The 25238-nt window shown below is 39.7% G+C and overlaps 2 protein-coding genes across 7 annotated transcripts in view; one reads left to right on the top strand and one right to left on the bottom strand.

The window, feature by feature from the left end:
* Positions 1-2169, bottom strand: part of mlycd (malonyl-CoA decarboxylase) — a 10036-nt gene extending 7867 nt beyond the window's left edge. Inside the window, exon 1 of the mRNA XM_003967182.3 lies at positions 1571-2169. Coding sequence (XP_003967231.2) covers positions 1571-2116 — 546 coding nt within the window. The 5' untranslated portion in view covers positions 2117-2169. The remainder of the gene's footprint in view (positions 1-1570) is intronic.
* On the top strand, positions 1259-25238 carry LOC101073826 (DNA topoisomerase I, mitochondrial). 6 transcript variants are annotated; one of them, XM_011606985.2, is made up of 21 exons: positions 1259-1340; positions 3256-3394; positions 3734-3788; positions 4356-4402; positions 6418-6516; positions 7420-7518; positions 7691-7772; positions 7876-7997; positions 8135-8250; positions 8767-8888; positions 10386-10508; positions 10586-10773; positions 11361-11505; positions 11737-11880; positions 12035-12220; positions 13984-14052; positions 23150-23264; positions 23436-23563; positions 23724-23824; positions 24002-24151; positions 24941-25238. In XM_011606985.2, the coding sequence occupies exons 1-21, from the start codon at positions 1259-1261 to the stop codon at positions 25041-25043; spliced, it is 2415 nt and encodes an 804-aa protein (XP_011605287.2). In that variant the 3' UTR covers positions 25044-25238. The 6 variants fall into 6 exon arrangements, with proteins under 6 accessions (XP_011605287.2, XP_029697283.1, XP_029697286.1 ...); XM_029841423.1 differs by lacking the exon at positions 1259-1340 and adding an exon at positions 2050-2169 and having other exon boundaries at positions 24941-25237; XM_029841426.1 differs by lacking the exon at positions 1259-1340 and adding an exon at positions 2173-2191.

The raw sequence follows: 25238 nt of genomic DNA, 5'->3' as shown, positions 1-25238 counted from the left end.
CATGTTGATTATGAATGTCTGAATATAGTTTTAATAATGCCAGGTAGCATTGTACAGTTTCTGGATGAATAAAAATAAATAAAGAGAAGATTTAAAAATAAAAAAGTGAGGAGAATGAAGTTGCAATGTTCTGTGGCCCAGGCTTACGCTTCTTTTAGAAATGATTTTTTTTGCTTGATATTTTGATGTTAACTGTATTTTCTGTCACTTCTCATAGTTCCCTTCACCACTCTTATGGACACGACATCAATAACAGTAAAAGCTTTATTTACCATGACCTTTCCTCATTTTAGTTCAATCAATTTTAAGAATGAGTCTGGTGTGCCGACCAAGATGAAGGTGATCAGCAATTTGAGCAAGTCTGTGCTCCTGCAGGTAGGCTTAGACCTTTAAATGCAACAAAAGGTCCCAGTAGGAACAGTTATTGAGATTAAAGGTATCTAGCCTCTTGACAGAAATAAAATAGATTCTGTGCAGAGGGGTTGCAGCGAGTACTGCAGCGAGAGTCTTGGTAAATTGGATTTTCCACAGCGAAACAGTATCAGATTGCAAATAAGAAGAGCACTAACAGGAAATTTGCTCTACGGTTCACCCAAAGACAGGTAATTTTATACTTACCACTACAAATCTGGATGACTGTTATATTTGCATCTGATCTGGTGTTTCTATTTTATTACTTAATTGTATTTTATTAATAACACTTCACTTTATTATCAGTGTGTCAATTCCTCTGCTCAGACTGTGCACAATTAGACAATAGAATGAATAACATAAATTGTAATTTATGTTAATATTATTTTCACAATGTAGAAATAAATCATTTAAATGAATCGCCTTTGATTTACACATTCAGTGTTTACATGCACAGTATGATATAGCAATAAAACGTTGACCACTTATTGGTATTGTCTGAGATAATGACTTCATGAGAATAGTTCTGCTTTCTCATTGTATTTTACTAAACAATGAAGTAAATAAAACAGCAAGAAGGGGCTTTTTGGGAATACACATTGCAGAAAAAAACAAGGTCAGTAAGAGCTCCAAGGGAATAATTTGTGTATTGTAAAAGCAGAATATATTTAGTTGTTTGTCAACAAAATACTTCACCAAATATTCATTAGTAGGTATTCCCAGTGCATTTCACTCTTGCAACTGCTTACTGCGGGACAATGGCCTCTCCTCTTAAATTATAAGTGTTAGCACAGAACTTTTCCTTCTGCAGGTAGCATTGGTAGATTTGATGTTGAAGCAACAAAATATGGAATTTGGAATAATGCCCTATGTCCCGAGGAAAGTTTTTAAAAATTCTATTTTGGGACCAAGAGGAAACTGGGGCAAAGGTAACTCACGTTGTGGTGGAATCTGATCACTGCAAGGGGCAAAGCAAGCGCCGAAAATGCGTCATTGGGGACGGGGGCAGTCGTGGGGGCCACGTTGACTTACATGGTCATATAAATCAATTAAAACATATAAATGAAGGTTAGAAGGAGAGCGCCGCAGCCACCCAAAACCAAGTTAATATTTTTTGAGACAAGCGAGCACCCGTATATTGTGAAAACAGTGGTTTTACCCTGATATCTGGACTCTCGCTAGCTTTAGATGAGATTATTTCAAGCACATCTGCTCGGAGGTCCACAAGAAACTTCACTCCTCCTTCGGCCTTGCTGATGTGGTTGAAAAGCTGTTTATATCGGGGAGTCAAGCTGTATCTCAGCCTGTCTTCTGCTTGCAGAATGGTCGCCAAATCTCGCAGCTGAGTGTCCAAGAGCTTCAGCGCTAGTTCTGAGACGCCTCTGTGGTCTACCCCGAAGTCCTGGGACAGTTTGTTGAGGAAACTGAGCTTGTCTTCCTTGAAGAGACCGTTGTAGAAGTGCATAAACTCCAAACTATTCGATTCTGGAGGAGGAGGGGATTTGTCTCTCGTTTCATATGTGGGCAGTGGTGCAACGATCCTAGCGAGTATCTCATCCATACCCGGGACGCCGCTTCGTAGTGGTGTCGAGTACCAGCACCGAAAGCCGACCTCCGGAGTTCGGACTGCTTTGAGCAGCGTCTTGTATCGCCAATGTCTCGCACTGTTTCGAATAGCGAACATAACAGGATGGCTCATCATCATGAGGAAGGGAACTAAGCTGTCCTCCAATGAACTCAGAAAGGATCCACTTCCGGGTATATTAAAGGGACATCACCGGTAAAAATAGAGGCGCGTTTCCACCGCAGGAACGTCGTGTTATTGATGGGTGTAAAGCAAGACGATACAATTCCGAAAAAAGATGCTTCACAAAAAATATAGCTTTGTTAATTTATTATTACCCCGCCTGGAAGGTTATGTGACAGCCAGAGTTCGTCTTCCTGTCAGCAAAATTACTTATTGCTATTTGCGGAATGTAACATTTCAGGAAATGATAACGAACTGGATTTTTTTTTTTTTTTGGTGGTGGTGGTGGGGGGGAACCTTTGATCTTATGTAGATCAAAGTCAAGATGCTTTGATTATAAAGAAACCTAAACAACGTTATGTATGTATTTATCAATACAGCATATGTATTTTACTGGCACTAGTTAACTTTCAGTCATTTTTAAGTTAAACAACCTTCATTAGGTAGACTTCTTGGATCTCTCCAAGTGCTGGCTGCTAAGGTCTGCCCTCTCCCAGTGCGCTTGTTCTAGTATATGTGTATATTATTTGTTTATTTTCTTCCCTTTTCTGTTTTTCATGAAAATGTGAATTTCTCTCTATTATTAAACTGTCATTTCTATTTTTAATTATATCTACAATATGACTACCCAAGTCTGCATCAACTCTGTGGTTAAATGGGGACTTTTCAGTGGTGAATCCTGTCCAAATGATGCTGGAAAAGGCCGTAAAATCAGGAGGTCTTCATGCTGTTTGAACTTGTTCAACCAATCAAAGTTAAGCCGGAAGGGAAGCCTGTTTAAATGCTTCCCTGGCGGCGTTTCCCTCTAAATGAGGTGAACTTCGCCGCCCAAAAGTTGGCTTTTGTCATTAAATACAGTTCACTAATTGTCAGTAGCGGTGAGCACGTTTTGAACAGCTCCGATGTCAATTAGACGAGAAATAATTCGGGGAAACAGCATCTGCCTTGAGAAAGTTTTCCTTTGTGTTTGCGTTCGATACGAAAAATCTGCTAATCAATTAGCTGCTCAGGCTTTTGATGATTTCCGAACTTTTGCTATCCGCGCTTAGTTCTTCGCAACAGAAACGCCATTGTTGTCCTATGTGTTCGCAACACAGGTAAAATTCAAGATTGTGATGGTATGGGGAGCGAGAGGGTTGATACAGAAGGAAAGGCCCGCAACAAAGAAGCAAAGATGAAAAGACGAAAAAGTGACCATGGAAGCACCAGAGCTGGCGGAGATGCGATCAAAAATAAGTAAGTAAAGGTGGATGGCACCAAGTTATTGTCCTCGGAGGTAAATACAGTACATACCTCCACTTACTGCCGTCAATGGCACGCTGTAAAGTTACATGCAAGTTATACATTTCCATTGGGTGGTTCATTATTAAGAGCCAGCCAGCTATAAAACCTGGCTACATATTTACTCACGCTTATTGAGGCGCTGGGTTAGATTTAGATACTGAGCTACCCACTATGATAATGCCATTATTTTTGTGCTTTTTGTTCCTTCATTGCTGTCTGATGGCTGTTTAAAATTTTATCATTAATAAACCTACTTTTTTTTATGGTGTTCCTTAATATTCATATAAACAGCAAAAAGACTCCGAAAACCAGAGAGAAGACAGATCTTGGCGAAAGTCACAAGAAGGTATGGAGATAAGATATCTGTCTTTAATATTGCGTATCCTTGTCCTCTGCAACCAGTTCTGTTATCACAGTGGATTCTTTGTTGACCATCTCTTCACTCTGGAAATGGATGATGCGTCCATAACTGTTTCAGAAATAGCCCAGCAAATACCAGGGTAAAAGTTACAGCTCCTTTTACCCAGTGACCCGGCTTTGAGTGCAGTGCTCCATAAGCAATAGAATATACTGGTCTAAAATAATTCTTTGCTGCTAAGGCAGGGTAACACTGAATTCCAGTTCCTAAAAAAAGAACATTTTATACTAATTTGAAAGTAATGACAAACAATGATGTAGCAACGATTGCAGGACAAGGATGTGATATTCCAAATCTTCAAATAGTTTTACAGAATATCTTGACAATATTTGAAACATAAAAAGAACTAGCAATTATGAGAAATAATTAATAATGTAAGACTTCTCATTTGTTACTATATAGTATATACATATGAACTCTGATATGTTGCACATTTTTAGGCTGTCTTTTTCTGGCCTTTGAGATGGTGACCATAATGTTTTTTCCCTCATATAGGTGATGGTGTTTAAATCAGAGAACCTGGACTCAACCATCAGTGCAAGGTAAGGTTGGAGTCACAAGAACAACGGGTAATCTAGCTTTTGCTTTCCTTTCTTCCTTTCTCCCTCCTGAAGTGACAGAACTGAGTCATTGTTTTGCGAATTCAAGGTGCTTTTTAATAATTTATGCCCATTTTATGTTGAAATTACCACATTGTGTGTAATGGGAATTCATTCCTCTAAAGCCCTTGAACACCAACAACTCCTCCAAATATTTAATTTCCATCACTTCGGGAGGCAGGGGAGCAGATACAGCCATGAGGCAGACTGTAGACAGCAGGCTGATGTAGCCGGCAATGCAAAAGACATCATTTTAAGAGATGCAGGTTGGTAAGAATACATTTATCTAAACTCTGGTTTAAAGCTTTGTTTTCCTTAGAAATATAAGCATTGTGGCTTGTTAAGTTTAGTGGGGCATTGAGTTAAAAAAGGAAACACTTTAGAAGCGTAACATCATGAAAATGCAGTGATCCACCTTGCTTTGACTGATGTATGAATTATGCTCAGTGGTACAGGATATTAAAGAGAGATACATTTAACACAGCTAAGTGAGAACTTGTACACACAAGTTGTCATCTAGCTGTGTTAAAATGGGTGGCTTTTTCCCATTTCTGTGACTCAAAACCACAAACGCAGCATGATTCACTGCCACTGAGTCAAGATGCTATGGAGAACTGGATCACATCTCTTTTAGTCAGGTCTTGGAAGTCTTTAAGAACTTGAAACAAACTCGAGCACCATTGAAGTTCTTCCCTTTATTGCAACATTGCTGGTATTTGAATAGCACTTGGACTAGCTAAATGTTTTTATTTTTGAGTTTGTATCTTGGTGCCTGATAAAGTCTAGTGATTAAAGTCATTTGTGGAATACTGAATAGAGAATGGATGCCGACTGTATACAATAAGAACAAATATCGAGTACCGTAATTTCTGGACTTCAGAGCGCACCTGATTAAAAGCCGCATAATCTAATTTTAAAAGAAAATAAATTTTGTACTTATACAAGCCGTAGTAATATGAAAAATTAGATCGAAAACATTCAGTACCGGTAGATGTTTTTATTACCGTAAGAGACGAGTCACTGACGAGTGACAGACAGACAGGTAAGAAACAACAGCCACTCTTTTCACTTGTACATTTATACAGAGACCTTAAATCCAATTTTCATCACGTCAGGATTTTTTAACTTTTCTTTTAATTTAATCCGCTTAGCAACATAAATATATTGTACCGGTAAATGCTTTTTTTTTCTAACGGTGTCTGTAATGCAGCTACCTTGAAATATACGTTTGTATCAGCTACACACAAATTACGTTGTTTATGCTTTTTTACTCAAACAACGAACAATCTAAAACTCCCCGATGGCCCACCTCTAAAATCTTCTATTTTCATCGCGGTGGCGATTGCTTTTGCCTTCAGTCTGATTTGTAGCTCATCAGGGCTTAAAATTCTGGTGTATCACCTGACAAACTGTAGACATTCATTTGTCTTTCCATTCCAACAACATGGGACACTAAGAATAGCAATTCACTAGGCACATTTGGAATTGTGTTTAATCGTGACTGTAGCACAGCCAGACTGAAAAATCTAAATAATTTCACTGCCCCACAGGGAGCTTCATGAGAATGCATTATTCTGAATTGAAAACCGTAGCTCATAATATCTGCATCAATTGATTTTTTTCTGTTTTTATCCCACATATTTTCCCTCTTTCTTTCATGTGTGGTAATGACTATCCCTTTCTATAAAAATGCTTTTTTTTTTTAATGCTGGCTTTTTCTTAGTTAATATTTTCCTCGGCTTTAATCTGAGCCAAATATTGTCCATTATTTGTCTCTAATTACTGTAATTATCTAACAGTTTTCATATTTCCTTGATACCTTGGTTATACGGGGAGGCTTCTGGTCATTTTCAAGTCACTTCTCTTCCATTTTCCCTTTTAAATGGCAATTTTGTGTGAACCAGTTGTATGCCAGAGAACAGTAAAATGCACCATTAATCATTGTATTTTTTTTTAAGTGAGTCTGTGAAAGAAACAGATGATGACTTCAGTGCAAGGAAGGGACCGAAAATAAGACGAGTTAAAGATGAGTCTATGGATTCCGATGCTATACCTACGTAAGTCAGACCAGGGCTTTGAGCTCTAGATTAACCTGAAGGAAAGGATTTTGTGAGGAAGTCTCCAATATTTTTCCAATGTAAAATGTTTAATTGTGTTGAAAGTCGATTCCTCCCTGCCACACGTTATCAAAACGTTTCCAGTCTTCATCCTATACGACAAATGCAGAAAATATTTACATTTTGAAAACCAGAACCAGACAACTGTCGACAATTCTGCTTGCTACTTGTTGGCCAATACACTTTTTAAAATGACGATCAGGAACCATACATATAACCCCTACATCTGATATGACTAAAATGTCTTTTTCACAGCACTTTTAAAATTAACACACTAACTCGAGATGATTAACAACAAGGACATGTATTAAAAAAAAATACAGCCTTGTTGGCCAAGGCTGTGGAGATCTGATCTAACCAAAGCACCCTTAATGTACCATTTCACTGCTAATCATGTGCTCATCAGGGCTTAATTCTGGTGTATCACCTGACTAATTGTAGACATTCATTTATTCATTTACCATAGCTCATAGTATCTGCATCAATTGTTTTTCTGTGTTTATCCCACATATTTTCCAAGTTTTCCTTCTATAGAAATGTCATGTGTGGTAATGACCATCCCTTACTATAAAAATGCTTTGTTTTTTTAATGCTGGCTGTTTCTTAGTTAATATTTTCCTCAGCTTTAATCTAAGCCAAAAATTGTCCATTGTTTGTCTGTAATTACTGTAATTATCGAACAGTTTTCATATTTCCTTGATACCATGGTTATACGGGGAGGCTTCTGGTCATTTTCAAGTTACTTCTCCCTTTCCCTTTAAATGGCAATTTTGTGTGAACCAGTTGTATGTCAGAGAGCAGTAAAATGCACCATTAAGCATTGTCTTTTTTTTTTTTTTAAAGTGAGTCTGTGAAAGAAACAGACAATGACTTCAGTGCAAGGAAGGGACTGAAAAGAAAATGGGTTCAAGATGAGTCTATGGATTCCAGTGTTATACCTACGTAAGTCTGACCAGGGCTATAAACTCTAGATTAGCCTGAAGTAAAGGATATTTTGAGGAAGTCTCTAATATAATGGTGGATCGTAAATAAGGATTTGTTTGAAAGTGGTCAAATTTGTCTATGGAAACATTAGATTCTCTAATTGATTGATTTTTAAAATCTGCTTCCACAGCTCAAAGAAAATAAAACACAAACTGGGAGAAAATAGTGATGAAGAACGAAAGACAAAGAAATCAAATAAGAAAATGCAAAAGGTAGAAAGCCACCATTTTAGGAAAATGTCAACAATTATGTTTCATGTTAAATAGATCAGAGTGATGGAGTTTTAAGTAATTTTTAATGCTATTCTTTGCGCAGAAGGTGAAATGTGAAGACAGCAACGAATGTAAAAAGCCAAAGAGAACAAAGGGGGAGATTGAAGAGGCAAGGCAGCTGAAGATCAAAAAGAAGGAAGAGGAGGAGCAAAGTCGTTGGAGATGGTTTGGAAACGCCATTCCTTTCATCTTCCATTGACCCAACACATCCCTACTGCATCCATCATCAGACAAGAAACCAGTGAAAAATATCAGTGTCTCTAAGTATGTCTTCACCCTTTCATTGGCTTCCTTTTCATTAGGTGGGAAGAAGAGAAATATGAAGATGGAGTGAAATGGAGGTTCCTGGAACACAGTGGACCCTACTTCCCTCCTGAGTACCAGCCTCTGCCTGACAACGTCCACTTCTACTATGATGGTTGGTTGTTTGGAAATGTTGAACATGTCAAATGTTCTCACTCTTAAATAATGACATCACTCAATCATATATTAGAGTTCTTGGAAGAAGGTGCCTGGAGGTGAGGGTAAAGGAGAAAGCTCAGCTGAAACTGTGGCAAAAGGCTGTTGGATCACACATTGATTGATGACTGTAATTGTTTAGCCCTACTTTGATGACAACAGTGCCCAACAGGGAATCACTTTGATCTATTAATTCCTACTTGTTTGTCTCATTGGAACTTAGCTGTAGTTCAGCCTGAATGCTAATTCTGTTTCTAATGCGGTTTCTGAATAACACTGCTTTAGGTTTGTTATTTACCGTATGTTCTTATGGCCTCTATATTTGATATTTAAACCAGCCATAGCTGAACAGAATCATGGGTGATGTAAAATAGGTTGACAAGATTCTATAGGTCATCACATGAAATATCTAATAATACAAATCCAAATAATTTGTTTTATTTCATGAAATGGTTTCTTTGTTCTGTGTGTGCAGGGAAGAAAGTGAAGTTAAGCCTCGCAGCTGAAGAGGTGGCGCTGTTTTTTGCCCAAATGTTGGACCATGAGTACACCACAAAGAAGGTGTTCCGAGAGAACTTCTTTAAAGACTGGAGAAAGGTAAAATAATACGGATGACCATAGTTGTTGAGGTAACTTCACAGTTTTAGAGGCCTTAATTGCTTAATCCAAACCAACTGCTGTTATCCTGGAGATGGCTTACCTCTTGACTGCAGAATGCTGGGAGGACCACCTCTAACTGAAAAGATATACAATTAAAGTTAAATTGTTTATGTTAAACAAGTATATCTTACAATGAATTTTGTTTGTTCTGGTAAAGCTCACTGCAATCCTCATCGACGACATTAGAACTTAGAGGCGCTCTATGCAATCTTGCATGGTTTCCTCTTCTTGATCCGCTAGCGGTCTGCCCCTGAATATACTGTAAAAAAAATAGTCTCTGGAGACAACACAGGCGTTGTAAATGTCAAAAACACACCTGGGGAACAGACTGCGCATCAAAACATAACAAACTACATTCCAGCCAATCACTGACAAGATTTCAAGAGAGGTAGAACCTCTGCAGGTAGAACTATAAGTTTACTCGCCAAATTTAAATTGGCTCATTTGTAATGACGGCACAGATAAGTTTTCAATTTTGATGCATCTTAATGACAGGAAATAACAGGAAATTAATAAGGAAATATGGGGGGACGAGCTTGCTCTGTTTTGTATTGCATTTACTTTTAATGTCAACGGAGTTGATGTCATGCTAGAGTACATAGTGCACCTTTAAGCACTCTAGTTTACTTAATGCTTCAACTATTTAAATATTGGAACTTAATCTCACCTACGCTTAAGGGTTAAGTTATAAAGATACCTAGCCATCTCAGATATGGTATTTGTTGTTTGATTTGTCTGCAACTGTGAACCCGTAAGGCATATTGCGAGGACTTTTTTTCTGTTTAGTGCTCAGTGCACTTGAGAATATGATTTATGTGAAGGCATTGATATGCTAATTTAATACAAGTTGCTCCCCTAAAAATTAACAAATCCAATTAAAGACTATTATTATAGCCGGAAAAAACTCTGCTCGCTCCAGTGCCCTCAGTGCCTGCTCACTGTCGTGTGTCAGTCATGCTTAGACACACACACTGTTTATTCACACTGGCAGACAGGGTCTGGAGATGGAGGTGTGTCCTCCTGGTCATCTGCATGTCGCTAATGTAGGCAGCTGGATGGAAGATAAAATCATCTTATAAGCTCCAATCAGGTGATACCATAAACTGTGCTGTTATGATCATGAACATAAATCTGTGTAAAGGAAAAATATTCATCCTTTATACACTATTCATCCTTTCTTCTTAGTTTGCAGCCACGACTACTTCTGACTACTGTGCTTTGGGATTATCTGCCCAGGCACATGATCCCAAAGCACTGCTCTGTAATTTCAGTTGGTATAGAAATGTATTTATTGTGACTTGTGCTTCTGTTACAAAGCCAAAGAACCTTATTTCATCTAAATATACAGCTGATCTTTAATTAAGCAACTAAGTACATAAATACACACTGCGAGAGGTCTTCCAGTTCAATATTTAATGTTTTGTGTCTAATAAGGAAATGACTGATGCAGAAAGGTCACTGATTCAAGATCTTGGCAAGTGTGACTTTGGAGAGATTCACGCCATGCACAAAGCGAAAGTGGAGGCCAGGAAAAACATGACCAAGGAGGAGAAACAGGTTTGTAATATTCATTTTATAATGCTCAAGAATGTAATCATGAATAGATACAGTTTCATCATTGGTCATTTCAATAGGCTTTGAAAGAGGCCAACCAGAAAATAGTGGACGAGTTTGGGTACTGTCTGCTCGACCACCACAGAGAGCGCATTGGCAACTTCAAGATCGAGCCGCCAGGCCTGTTTCGGGGTAGAGGCGAGCATCCTAAACAGGGCATGCTGAAGAAAAGGATTCAACCAGAGGACATCATTATAAACTGCAGCAAGTGAGAAAGTGGAGAAGGGGATACATATATGGTGTTTACAGTATACTGTATGTTTCTAGCATTGGATAATGTAAAAAAGAATGTTTTCCCTTTGGGAGGTTGTGGTAAATCTTTGCAGGAACTGTTCCTCCCACTTGGTCCTCAATGATGTCTATGTTATGCCTACCCTGTGTGCTACGACCCCTCAGCCACCTTACAGATTCTGATAGGGCGACCTGGTAAACATGAAAGGAGCTGAGGTGGTGTAATATTCTAAGTGAATATGAGTATTGCTCCTCCTCTGCTGGGTTCCACCTCACATCAGGCTCTAGGTTTAGCAAATCGACACTAAAACTCAAGCCCCTCCCAGAAGTTTTTCAGGGCTGATGCAAGTACCTACCCCAGAGCAGGGACTCGGTTAGGCCCCCGTAAAGGTTCCTGTGTATAGCAGGAGCTGTCAATGTGAGTCTCCACTGCAGAAACCTCCCCCTATCGGCCCAGCCCTGTGAAATTCCTGCAGTCTACATGCTCCTCAAGACGTTACCATGCACTCTGCCTGAATCTACAGAAACTAGCTTCTATTTATCATTCACGCTTCTAATTGACAGAGAGGCTTGTATTCCGGTGCCTCCTGCTGGTCACCGTTGGAAGGAGGTTCGACACGACAACACTGTAACATGGTTGGTCAGCTGGACTGAGAACATTCAGGGCTCCATTAAATACATCATGCTTAATGCCAACTCAAAGCTCAAGGTACAGAAAATGTGTTTTTGTATGCAAAGAAGCAGGTGACATTCTGTGACCTTTCCAAATGGACTCAAAATCACATTTGATAGAGAAAAAATTAATTATTATCATTCAGTAATATCTCATTTGGGTGCGAAAAAAAGTTGGCAAAAAATATACTGCGTCCCATGTCTCTACTCTTTCTTCTCACAGTTTTGACTCTTCTTCTGCCTTTTTTCCTTTGTTCACTGAATGCAGGGGGAGAAAGACTGGGAGAAATATGAGGTTGCTCGGAAACTGAAGTCCTGCGTGGACAACATCCGTAGCCAGTACCGCAGCGACCTCAAATCTCGACAAATGAGCACGCGGCAAAGAGCTGTTGCCCTCTACTTCATAGACAAGGTCTGTGTTTAGTCACTGATCCAGATATTTTGTCTCAGTTACACCAAAGTGCCAAAAATGAAGCTCTTTGTTAATGAGGTCTGACAGGAGATATTGGGGAAAGAGCAGGTTGAAATGAACTCTGTGTTTCTATCTGATTTTGGTGATCCTCAAGCTGGCCCTAAGAGCTGGTAATGAGAAGGAAGAGGGAGAGACGGCCGACACGGTGGGCTGCTGCTCCCTGCGTGTTGAACACATCACCCTCCATGAGCAAATGGACGGTAAAGAGTATGTGGTGGAATTTGATTTCCTTGGTAAAGATTCCATTCGCTACTACAACAAAGTCCCTGTCATCAAGAAGGTAAAGCTACTAGAAAGGAATTGTTCCAATTCATTTCAGTCTAACCAAATATGTTTATACCAGGAAATGTTTAGACTTGATTTACAAAAATTCTAGTCACTTTTTGACGGTGACTTGATACAAGCCAGGGTGCTTATTGCTAAACCAATATATTTCCTTATTATTATGATGTAGCTTTTACCCTTTTGGATGAGGTCACTTGTATGCAAATATGCAGTTACAGCCAAAAGCAGACAATGAACTGAGAAATGATCCTCCTCTGGGCAGTTGCTGATTACATTCCTGTGGAGGTGTTTGGTTTAATTCCTCTAACTGTTGGAAAGGTTGTAGCTGCCCCTCTTCTTCAGTCTGCTTCTCTTGATTACATGATTATGCAGCCAGATTTTTTTTTCATGTTGTACATGTTCTGATTAATGATATATGTGCTGTACTAATATGTGCCTACTTTCTGTTATCGCCAGCCTTTTACATTCGTTTGATAAATGCATCCCAATGGAGAACTCTTAAGAGAGGAGAGGCTGCAGGGTTAGTTCATTAGAAAAGGGCTGTGATGGGATGTTATTTCTTTCATTTTAAAATTAATTTAGTAATGTGGACAGTGGAACAATCTGAAGGGGGGATGGTTGAGAATCTTACACTGTACTGGAGTGTGACTTTTTCCAATGTGGGAAAAAAAGCCAAGGGCTATTTTAGGTGGGGTTTTATATTTCTCTGTTTAATTTCCTGTGACAAATTATTTGATCTTTGGGAAATTAACCCTCCTTTCCTTACAAAAATAAAACACCAAACACTATATCCAAGGCCGATGCATTTGACCTTTTTATGAATATAATTGAATGTTTTGTGTGTGTGCATGAATGCACAGGTAAAAGACAACAGCTCCTGCTGGTATTCATACATGAGATAGAAAAATGTTATCACCTGATAGTCATGGTATTTTGTTAATGGCAGAATATTTATAATTATTCAAATGAGTGCCTTCAAAGAGTAACGCATTAGCAAGTTTTAATTAGTACCTTGCATATTGTAGTGCCCTCATTTCCCAGACAAATTACCAAGATTGCAACTAAATGTCAGTTGTAATGAAATTGAATGAGGCTAAAAGGAATTTTTATTTCTAGTTTGAATGTGACACTGTATAATACCATACTTGTGGTTTTTCATGGGTTACCTATAGATTATTGCTTGCATGCAGAGAACATAACACACTGAAGGCCGAGCATTTAACAGTAATATGTCCACTTATGGTGTGTGATTGCCAGTTGTACCATTTGAATTTTGAGGAGGATGATTAATGCAAAAGCTTTGGGCCAGCCACAATTAACATTGTGCCAATTACTGAGTTTATAAATGCCAATTGGAACATTGACTTGTGTTTCAAAAAACATGGCCTTAAGGGATAACAAGTTGATCAAGTTCAGGCTGTTAAAGTTTATTTTAGACCTCAATTGGTATCATGCATATTTGAACTTTGTAACTTTCAAAGGTGACAACCGTGGAAATGTCAGAAGTGGCAGTGTTCCACCTGTGGATGTGGTCAAAGTTGGACCAATCAAAGCATGTACTGTTGGCATCGAAAGGGCAACATTCATCATGACTGCAGTCTTAAAGAAATACTAGTATCTAAAGGAGTCTATAAGATTTAGTTTCTGACAACCATTTTATTCACTTCTCGGCGTAACACCGACTTTTAAACCACAAGTTTTTCAAGTCAGATTACGCAGGATAAATGTTAACTTACACATTTTTTTCCTCATTTTCAGGTTTTTAAGAACCTTAAATTGTTTTTGGAGAACAAGCAGCCTGGTGATGAGCTTTTTGATCGCCTCTATGTGAGTACTGCTTTTATCATTTTTTTGGGCTCACTAGCACATTGTCAGATGTTTTTGATGATTCAGAACTGCTGTGTATTTAGTCTACATAAAAAAACCTGTAATTTTTATTATTTTTGGACAAGAGTAGAGAGCTCCCAATATTTAACCTAATGTGTAATATTTGAGGAAAATCCCTAAATACAAATAATGAAAATAGAATCATATTTGTCTTTTGGAGATAAAAGACTTCAGAAAGAGCAGGGATTCAATTGAGAAGTGAGGTGAGATAGAACATGAAGGAGTGGGTGGTGTTAAGAGATGAACGGGAGTAAAGTGAGGAAATGGAATATGAGAAGGAAATGAAATGGGTAGCAGGGAGACCATGAGCTGGAGGAGGTTCAAAAGAGAGGCGGGGGTGTACTCTAGTACATAAAAATGAAACTGTGCAAGTGGAAATTGAAAGCAAACCATGCTGGGTAAATTAATTTACACATTCTATAAAAATCCAGCATCCACTCAGCCTCTTTTTGTCTCCCTGCAGGCAGCAATGCTGATCAGAATCTAGGTAATTGCCGTCCGTTTACTAAAGGAGCCACTCTGAGTACATCCAAGCACCATCTTTTTAGTTTTGATTCCATATTGTTAGGTTCAAACGACCTAAAACATGAGAGAAACAAATGAGGCAAAAACAACAGCTTTAAGTTTTACTTGCAGCAAGGAGGACGGAGAGATGTGCTCAGTTACAGATCTCCAGCACGTCCTGAGGCACAACTTCCGCCATCCTTCTCTTATTGGAAATAGGAGGTCCCTAGTTACACAGAATTCAAATGTGTCTAAGGGATGGGGAAACACAAGATAGCAGGTCCCATACAAAGCAAAAGACTGTAAATCATAATGGTGAGATTATACGTAGGTCTTCACTGATTTGATTAGCTTAGCTCGCACACAGCACATTCTTCCATATCAGACAGATTAAAAGAACACCTCCTGTGTCATGCCCTGCAGCTCTATCTCCAGTCAATGTCACTTCCCCACAGCAACTGCATTTCTGTCGCCCTTGACCAGAGAAGTTCGAGTTCACACGTCAAGCATCATGAACATTAAGCATTAACAAATAATAAGAAACATTAAGTCATGAGAAACAATATAACAAGAATAAAGAATATAACAAGGTAAAAGCAAATAAGAGATAACTTTAATATAATGGACCATTTCCCTCCTGTTTATCACATATTTGCTTCAAATTCTCAGTGTCATTTTACAACCTCTTCCAGTAGATTTTCGGTTGCAAAGTCATGTTTATGAACACAAATACATTTACACTCAGTGGAAAATTAGCTCAATTCCCTCATAGTCTTCAGAGTCTGTAGTCAAATCCGGTTCTTGTCTGCCGATTAAGGGATACAACTCGGCCATACGGTTTTCCATGGGAGCGAAAGCTGTGGTGATAAGGCGGTTAATAAGAGAACGCAGGCAGGGAATACAACAACATCCACACAAAGTAAGGATTGCAGCAAAAACAGCTACAGAAATCAGGATAGATGTAACTAATGCTTTATACTTCCCAAACACATTCATCCATTCGTCCCACATCGCGGTATTTACTCCTGAGTGCTCTTTCATTTTGCTATTCAGGGTGCGAAGGCCTTCTATGGCCAGTGTGAGACTACCATCTGACGCAGTGTTGTTAGGAATGAAGGTGCAACATTGATCTCCGAACACAGCGCACACACCACCTTTCTCAGCCAACAACATATCCACTGTGATCCTGTTCTGGAATGCCATAAGGGAAGTAGCCGACAGTTGGCTATGAACAGCCTCAAAACAACTCTGAGTCCAATTTCCTAAACGTTGAACATTGTAATGGATGTAGTTGACTTTGTCTACATTCTTATTTATTGTACACCACCAACAAATAGAAGATTCAAAACCAGCTACTTGATACTCTAATTTATAGTCATCTGGAACACTGCGTGGCACACCGATGGTGTCAATATACGTAGGAACATTTTCAGATTGCCATGTAGATCTTTTATTAGGACGCCACTGTTCAGGCATAAATCTATGCGTGTGAGTGACTAATTGATCAGCCAACGTAGGGAACACAGAAATTAGCATAAGAAGTGTTACTAAGCACATAGTCCTGTAGCTCTCATAGGCAATGTATCAAACAGTCTCTCATCCCCACACCACCACCAGAAATAAAATAAATAACAGAGACACAACTTCAGAACATTATAATGCATGCATGAGCAGCAGGGTGCAACAACTGAACTTTCCAACAAATAAAAAATATATTATTTTACAGTAAGAACAGTTTTTCATTTTGCATTGAAAATTGTATCAAAACTACTTTCAGAACAAACAAGCAATTTAAAGAGGTGTTAAAGAAGTGAAGCTGAAATAATGGAGCTGGTGAGCTTCAGGTGAATGAAAAGCTTACAGGTCAAATACAGCATAAGAGCTGCCCTGCTGGTAGTTAAATACCAAGGATAATCTTTCCATGCTGCAGCGTTTCTACCAAAGATGCTAGGTCTGCTAAGGCTGGTGAAAGGAATTGTCACGGTTGTGCTTGCATTTGATGGCAGACACACTTGTGGCGCTATCGAAGGAACGCTGCTGTTGCCACATTGGTCCTTTAGGTTGTTATTTATGCTTCGCTTGTCATGACGTATTTTGGAAATGTTCAATCTTAGACCTGGGGGTTTCCAGAGGTATCATACAAATAAAAACACGCATATGAAGAAAAAACACACTCCCCAACATTTAATTGCACTCTGTAGCCACTTGGGAGTCATTTGAACTTATTTGGTTTCAACTGAGTTGGAGACCTTGTATAACTATTATGTTTATCAGGAACACTATGATTACAATTAGCACCGAGGCTAGCATACTACAGCTTCTGCCAATCTTCTGTATTTTTCTGTATTATCTTTTGTTTATTCTACCCGCTGCTGTCCTCGTGAAGTTTGTGAAATTGGTACACTGTTTATGGACAGCAATAGATCATAACCTGTTGAAGTAGCCTCCCTAAGTGAGTCGGCAGCTCTGAAAACTTCACTGACTTTCGGGTCTACCCAGACTCTACTCGTTTAAGTCCACCCTATTATCAGACTTTGCATCACCTTCCCGGTCGGAGTTTTCAACAGAAATGACTTTCTTGCAATGTGTGAGGTGTACCCAGGTTGATCTTTCAGCTATTTTAGCAGCAGTAAGTGTAGATAAAAGAACTTCGTAAGGTCCTTCCCACTTAGGTGAATATCAGTGTTTCTTTTTTACGCTTCTTACTAGGACCCAATCGCCTGTTTTATAGGAGAGCCTGATGCTGTGTTAAAACCTGCCCGCAACCATTGACAAAGTTCTAACTGGATAGCTCCCACTACATATGTTGAATCTGAATATATAGTGACTTTCTTTCCCTTTGATATTTCTAATGCTCCAACAACTGCTTTCAATTCTGCAAGTTGTGCTAACACTTTACCTGTAATCTTTCCTGTTTCCACTTCCTCAAAACCTTCTTCTGACTTTCTAACTATTGCATAGGCAGCTTTCACCCCCTCCTGTGGGTGTCTGAAGCAACAGCCGTCTGTGAATAGTATTTCATCTGGATCCTTTAACGACTCCACCTTAAGATCTACTCTGATTTTTTCATCTTTCTTCACTTTCTCCTCACATCTGTGCCTTTCGCCCTCTCCCATACCATCTGCCATATTGATCCCTTCATGTGTGTACGTTATGTGTGGTGCAGTTAAAATCTTGTCCATCCTGGTCTGTCTAAGTGAGGTCATGGTGAGTGCTGCTGAGCTGATCAGTCATACCATACTATGTGTTGTAAGAACTATCAGAGCGTGACCCATCACTAAATGTGCTGTTTTTTTTGTAAAAGTTTGGAATGGATATTGGGGAGCAGGAAATTTTCCTCTCCTTGGTCTCAGATTTCCTTGTGAATTGTGTCTTGCACATGTCAGACATGTTCTACAATAATTTTTTGAATAAGAACTAAATCCATAGGCTGTATAGTGCTGCTGTATCTGTCCTACCATCCCTCCTGTTGAGACATGTGTTACACCATGGCTCAATATAGCAGCATATTTACACTGATTTTCTGGTAGGATAGGTTTTCCTGCTGGTCATACATAGATTCTTCTTTTAAGGTTGCTCATTTTTCTTTGATGAGCCATCTACAAACAAAAGTACTCCAGTTTTTAAAGGTTGATCTTTTAAGGTTGATCTTTTAAATCACTTCTTCCGCCACAAAACCATCAAAGTTTTCATCTTCTGTATCTGAATTAAACAGCTGCACTATTTCAATGTCCAACATCCCGAATTCCTCTTCTTAATCATCTGAATCGGACTCACCGACCGGTTCCGGTTTAGCGTTGATTTTGTGAAAGCTCTTACAATACATGAAGACGGTATCATAGCCCGTGCGTCTACAATCCACCTGCATATGGTGGCATAACTTGCCCGCCGCTGCCTCATAGTCTTTGTGAAGGAGTGTTCGCCTTCTGTCATCCAACGCTCTGTCCGTTTCCGTGGCAGCCGAGAACCACGGTGAACGACGACTTCTCGTGCCCCGTTGTGCGTATCGCCACCGTGCCGGTCCCTTTTTCTCCTCTTTGTGGGTCAAAGGGATGTTAAAAGTCGGAGGGATATCATCCATGTTGGTGATGTGGCTGGGCGCGGTTATCTTGTCGCGGCAGTTGGTGCGGAAGATGGCCACCTTCTCCTGGTAATCCGCTCGCAGCCGCTACGCAACAGTTGTCCTTGCCTGTATGGAGAGATGCCGCCGCCTCATGAAGCGAAAACACTAAGATTGTTCGATTGCCATTTTCAGCCGCATATTCGATGGCCTGCAGTTTAAAGTAAGCCTCATTCATACGCGTCTCGCTTCACCGGCGCCATTTTAGGGGATCCTTACGCGTAGGTGTGCCGCTAATCGATTGGCGGAGCGTTTACCGTAGTGCACCTCAGCAGGAACTCAGTCCACACACAAGGCGCACCATATTATAAGGCGCACTGTCGATTTTTGAGAAAATGTCAGTGTTTTACGCGCGCCTTATATACCGTATTTTCACGACTATGTCTCTCAACTTATTTCCTCAATTTCCAGGTTTGTCTGCAACTCCAGAATATCTGTAGTGCAGAGTTTGCCTGAAAAATTCAACTTTCTTCTCCACCTTTCCTGACTTATTTTCCCCGAACCTTCTGCATATCCTTCCACAAACTTTTCATCCCCCTCAAATTCGACATCCTTTTTCTTGAACAGCGGCATGTTGTACTATGTGGTCTCACAGAAAAGTTCTCTGGCACAGGGAGTCAAAGGGAGGACACTAACACGGCCTTCTACTGTACACTATCTGCACAGCGGTGTTAGTTTTAAGGGATGAAACCCGTCCTTTGTCCCCTGATCACCAGTACTTCGTTTTCATATGAGGCAAAATAATAAAACACAGGACTAGCAGAGTTCTCCTATCAACTCTTCAGTGGCTTAGTCCTCCATTCACACACAAACACAATTTCCTATTTTCTTAACTTAAATACGGCTAAGTTGTAACCTACTTAATTATGGCTAAGTTTAACCCAGTTAATTATGGCTAAGTTTAACCAGGTCTCACCTCTGAGGCAATAATTTGTTGTGAGTTTAGCTGTCCTTTGAATCCATAATCAGTTATCCACTTATCTAGATTAGTGAGTTTCTTTGGATTTTGTTCGTCAATGAATTTCCAATCCTTACACCGCAATTCATCTCTGAGCCTTTGGTTGCTGTTACTTGTCCCCATTTTTGGAGGATTAGGTTTTAACTTTTAGCTCTTCTTTTCTCTCTGTTTGTTATGTTTTTTTTTCTTTTTTTTCATTTTACGAGTTAACCTTATCCTAATTTCCAGTTTGTTTTTTTTATTTTATTAGGAATTTGGTCCAGTCTTGCACATAGGGTGACCTAAAACTGGGATGTTGATCTCATTGGGGTGATAATTAATTAACCGTTGTGGTACTTCTCACTTCAACTCTTTTGAGTGGAGAGTCTTGCCTCTGCATCCACAAGAGCCTTATCACTTACTGTCCCACTGCTTTGGTATGATTGAAAATACCTAGTGGTATTTAACAATCCTTTCACACTCACAATCACTCTTTTGTATGATTTGTCGTGACTTAATTTCTTTTACTCGCGGCCAGGACTCCCTCACCCTGCCTTAGTACTGACCTTAGTACTCTTTATTTACCTGCCATTGACTAGTATTCACGGGGTTTGTTTCTCATTGCGTCTTACAGAGGATTTTCGGGTTCCTCTCTCCCAAAACACTGCCTTAGTGTTTATCGCAATTTTACATTAAGTCCCTGACAATCATCACGCACACACTTTTGAATTCAAAACATGCTCACCACTGTTGCCTTTTCATCCTGGATATCCGTCAACCATCAGGGTCCAAGCAGGGAGTTGAAGCCCAGTCCCGGAAAGGGTATCTTAGGTCGCACCTAGGCGGCCTGCCGTGGTCTTTCCTGAGGTTCAGCCTCACGCACTTGACCCTTCAAGTGTGTTGGAATCCGGCTCGAAGGACCAAAATGTTGGATTCAAACGACCTAAAACATGAGAGAAACAAATGAGGCAAAAACAACAGCTTTAAGTTTTACTTGCAGCAAGGAGGACGGAGAGATGTGCTCAGTTACAGATCTCCAGCACGTCCTGAGGCACAACTTCCGCCATCCTTCTTTTATTGGAAATAGGAGGTCCCTAGTTACACAGAATTCAAATGTGTCTAAGGGATGGGGAAACACAAGATAGCAGGTCCCATACAAAGCAAAAGACTGTAAATCATAATGGTGAGATTATACGTAGGTCTTCACTGATTTGATTAGCTTAGCTCGCACACAGCACATTCTTCCATATCAGACAGATTAAAAGAACACCTCCTGTGTCATGCCCTGCAGCTCTATCTCCAGTCAATGTCACTTCCCCACAGCAGCTGCATTTCTGTCGCCCTTGACCAGAGAAGTTCGAGTTCACACGTCAAGCATCATGAACATTAAGCATTAACAAATAATAAGAAACATTAAGTCATGAGAAACAATATAACAAGAATAAAGAATGTAACAAGGTAAAAGCAAATAAGAGATAACTTTAATATAATGGACCTAACACATATATATCAAAAATTCATTAAAGTTATTGTTATATAAAGCAGAAAGAGTGAGAGCTGCCTGATAAAATGGGACACTTGAAGGTATGCGGCATCTTTACTCCAGCGTGTGGAGAAATGTCAGGGCTAGTTGGAGGTGGAATGGTAATGGCTGCTGTGGGCTGGTCTGATTGACATTCAGAAAGGCCAGGCTACCAAGAGGGCGGAGGGAGGGGGGTGGGGGGGTAGATGGAGAGGCAGCAAAGTGGCAGCTGGTTCAGGTGAGAGGGGGCTGAGAGTGTGAACGCAGTATGGCTGAAGTGTGAGCAAAAAAACAGGAAATATGTTCAAAAAGGGCAAATATTTGCTATGTGTTCTGTTGATATGCTTAATTTACCCTTTAGATGAAAAAGCCCATGATTAAACTCATGATTGCATTAACTGTTGTGTTAGCTAGTGTGGAGACTGTAGACAGTCAGCTCCTCCTATATTCTTCACAAGTGGTAGCAATACTGCAGCATTAACATGTGATACAACCCATCCGATCATTTCTAAATTAGTAGCTGCAATTTTTGAGGTACAATTATTGGATCAACACAGGTTTGAGAAGTTTAGCATAACCCAGTTACAGTTGTCAGAATATGAGCCACACGAAGGGAGAAAAAAGAACTCAGGTTTTGCTTCCACTAATCTTATGAGTCACCTGGAAATTAGCCGCTGCAACAACAAAGTATTGGGGTTGAAAATAAATGTCCGTCCAGCTTGTCTCCCTAAATCACAGCCTCCTATTCTCATTTTGCATGACTACCTTTTTGGGAGCAAACCTTTTCATATTTAAACACCTCAAATGCATCTCTCACTTTGGGAGAGATTTCTTTTAAGCCGATGTATTTGGAACCTACCAAATATGCCTAAAAATATTCTAGTTACTGAATCGATGGTTATAAAAGGAACAATGAAGTCGTCATAAACTATTGAAGTAGGAAAAATGGATTTTCCAGCTAGAGAAGCTTTGAAGGAGGAGGCTTGTACACCAAGGTGCTTGCACTGGCAACAGATTTGCACAGTTGTCATGACTGTTTTTACAGCGTTGAGTGCAAATCAGAGCCCCTGGGAAAGTGAAATAATGCAGCCGGTGACATGGTCTGCATTGATTTCATACAGCCTTTCAATCACTGAGTTTGATGAAGAGCTAAAGTGGACCTGATCAATAGATCACGATTGCAAAACATGTTCCCATCTCATTGAGATGATTATGAGAGTCTACAACATAATTAAAATATCCTCCTGCTGTTCAAATCTTAAGAGAAGAATCCTTTGTGAATTTCTGGGTCTTGGACTAATACGGTTTCTGTGTTTAGAGATTGTGCACTTAGCACAACAGAAAGCGATGCTCCCTGCTGTAAGAAAATGTTGAGCTTTCTGTGAGCGTACACTCACAGGTGAGTGTACACATCATGTGTAGCGCCCGTTGCGAGGGAAAAGGTTATTCATGCAGGCGTTTGTCAGGTTTTCACAGAAGCCAGGCTGAGTCTTTAAACTTGCAGTGTGCAGCTCCTCTCATTTTCTTTTCCGCTTCAATGTCTCTGTTTGTAATTCACACACCTGCTGTCCACACGTTCGCACCTATGGTTGTCTGTGAGTGTTGATTTGGCTTCGACATTCAGGCTGTAGCCTAACACTCCATTTCATCTCAGTGCTATTCTGGTAAAGATGCAGACATTTGACATGAGCTAAAAAATGTATAACTAGCAGCTTCAACTTGTTAAAATGCCCAAAGAAATGGTGCTGAGACCTATTTATATCTTCCTATAACAGATGATAATGAGAATGAGGGCAGAATTGAGAGTTCATGTTTTTTATGGGGCTATGACACAGTGCCATCTAGTGGAAGCTGTAATTATTTGTTTAAGATATTTGGGTGTTTGTCTGGTTTTTTGCCCTGATTTTTGTGTTGTGTTTTGTTTTATTTTTTGGTTGTTTTTTTTTCACTGCAGACAAGCATGCTGAACAAGCACCTGAGTTCTCTCATGCCAGGTCTGACTGCAAAGGTCTTCAGGACATATAATGCCTCCATTACCTTACAAGAGCAGCTGAAAGAGCTCACTAACAGTAAGACACACCAACACACACCATACTGCCATGTGTACTTTATTAGCATTTCAGTTAGAATAAAATTAATCACAATTGTACTGATAAACATTTGTGCGTAAATGTTTTATCTTTCACAGTTGTGACCGACCCCCCCATTTAACTCACATGGTGTTCAATTTCTTGTCACAGAGTCCGACAGTGTTGCAGAGAAGCTACTGTCTTACAACAGGGCTAACAGAGCTGTCGCTATCCTGTGTAACCACCAGCGGGCACCGCCAAAGACCTTTGATCAGTCGATGGCTACCCTTCAATCCAAGGTAAAACCTTCTGTTTAACAATTCAACGTATGTTGTCCAGCTGCCCCAAAAGAGGTTTGTTCAGTATATTCAGCATAATCAGGGAAAACACTAAATCAAATTCTGTCTTACTTCAGTAATAGTAAGAAAGTGGATAGTATGAATCTATTTTATTTCCTAGATTGATGCTCGAAAAGAACAGCTGGCGCTCGCAAAGTCTGGGCTCAAGCAGGCCAAGAAGGAGGCAAAGGCCAAAGGCAGCTCTGAGTTCAAACTACAGACGTATGTGTTAGTTTTTTTGATGCATTTTTTGTCTGCAGGTGTGATATTTTCTAATGCTTCTGTTTACTTGAGTAATAAGAAACAGGCTAGAAAGAAAAACAGATTATTTTCTCATAAATCAGGAGCATTATTTCCTCCATCTTTGACTGTTTCGTGCCTCTCTCTGTTTCCCATCAGGCTGGTGGAGCGGAAAAAGGCAGCAGTTAAGCGATGTGAGGAGCAGCTGCTGAAGATGGAGATTCAGGCGACTGATAGAGAGGAGAACAAACAGATTGCTCTGGGTACCTCCAAGCTCAATTATCTGGACCCACGCATTAGTGTGGCCTGGTGAGAGACAAACACTCAGGGAGGGTTTGGTGTAAATAATCGAGGGGAAAAAAAGAACAAAAGAACATGCTAGTCTTCAATCACATTCAGTGTGTCTCTGTAGGATCCCAAGTGTTGGGCTCATCCAGCCTCAGGAGACTAATGACACATAATGTCCTCATTTAATTTGCTCCTTGCATGATGTTTAGCCCATCACAATAAAATTAACTTTGGTCCATTCTTAACATACCAATGTTTATTCATTACGGCTTCTTTGCAAGGGAAGCTCTCCAAAGTTCCTGACCAAGCATTTTGTGCTGGGTTCTATTGCACTTTGACTCTGTTTGGAGCTGCCCAAAACAGCTGCTAATAATGACATAATGAAACTAATTCTAAAAAGACTGGACACTGATTTTTTTTTTAACCAAGACTTTTAATTTGTATCTATCTGGAAACCCTGGGCTTCAAATTCAAGTTATTCCTATGTTGAAGAATGTGCGCTTGGACTAGTTTGATAACTACAGAGCTCTGCTCAAATAGTAATTCTGCTAAAAATCTTCATTAATTATGAAAAAATGATCAGTAGATTCCAGTAGCAAAGTAGCAAAAACAGGTATTATACACCTCCCTATTCTGCAGTGCATTAGAAATGCATAAAATGATATCTGGGACTTGGTGCCTTGTATTAGAAAATTAACTATTTTTTTCTGTAATGCTTAAAAAGATTCAGGATCAAATGCAATAAGAGAAAAAACAAATCTGGAATTTATTTCCAACATATGTCTGTCATGTGTGTTTCTACCTGCACAGGTGTAAGAACATGGGGTTGCCTGTGGACAAGATCTACAACAAGAGCCAAAGAGACAAGTTTGCTTGGGCCATCGACATGACAGAAGTCGATTTTGAGTTCTAGCTGCAACATCAGTCTAATAAGCAATATCTACCCTTTCATGCAACCTTTCACTTTGACACAGTACTTTATTCTTTTCAATGAGTGCTGGTGTCTCTAATTCATCTGTGTTTATTTCTGCTTTTTCTTTTTAAGATGACTGTCGATAGTATTTTGTTAGCATTCCTTTAAATAAAGGTTCCCACCATCTGATAAAGT

Source organism: Takifugu rubripes, chromosome 9 (assembly GCF_901000725.2).
Source record: "Takifugu rubripes chromosome 9, fTakRub1.2, whole genome shotgun sequence".
In the NCBI taxonomy this organism is placed as follows: domain Eukaryota; kingdom Metazoa; phylum Chordata; class Actinopteri; order Tetraodontiformes; family Tetraodontidae; genus Takifugu; species Takifugu rubripes.
The sequence above is the reverse complement of the archived record's forward strand: the minus strand, read 5'-3'. Positions and strand labels throughout refer to the sequence as shown.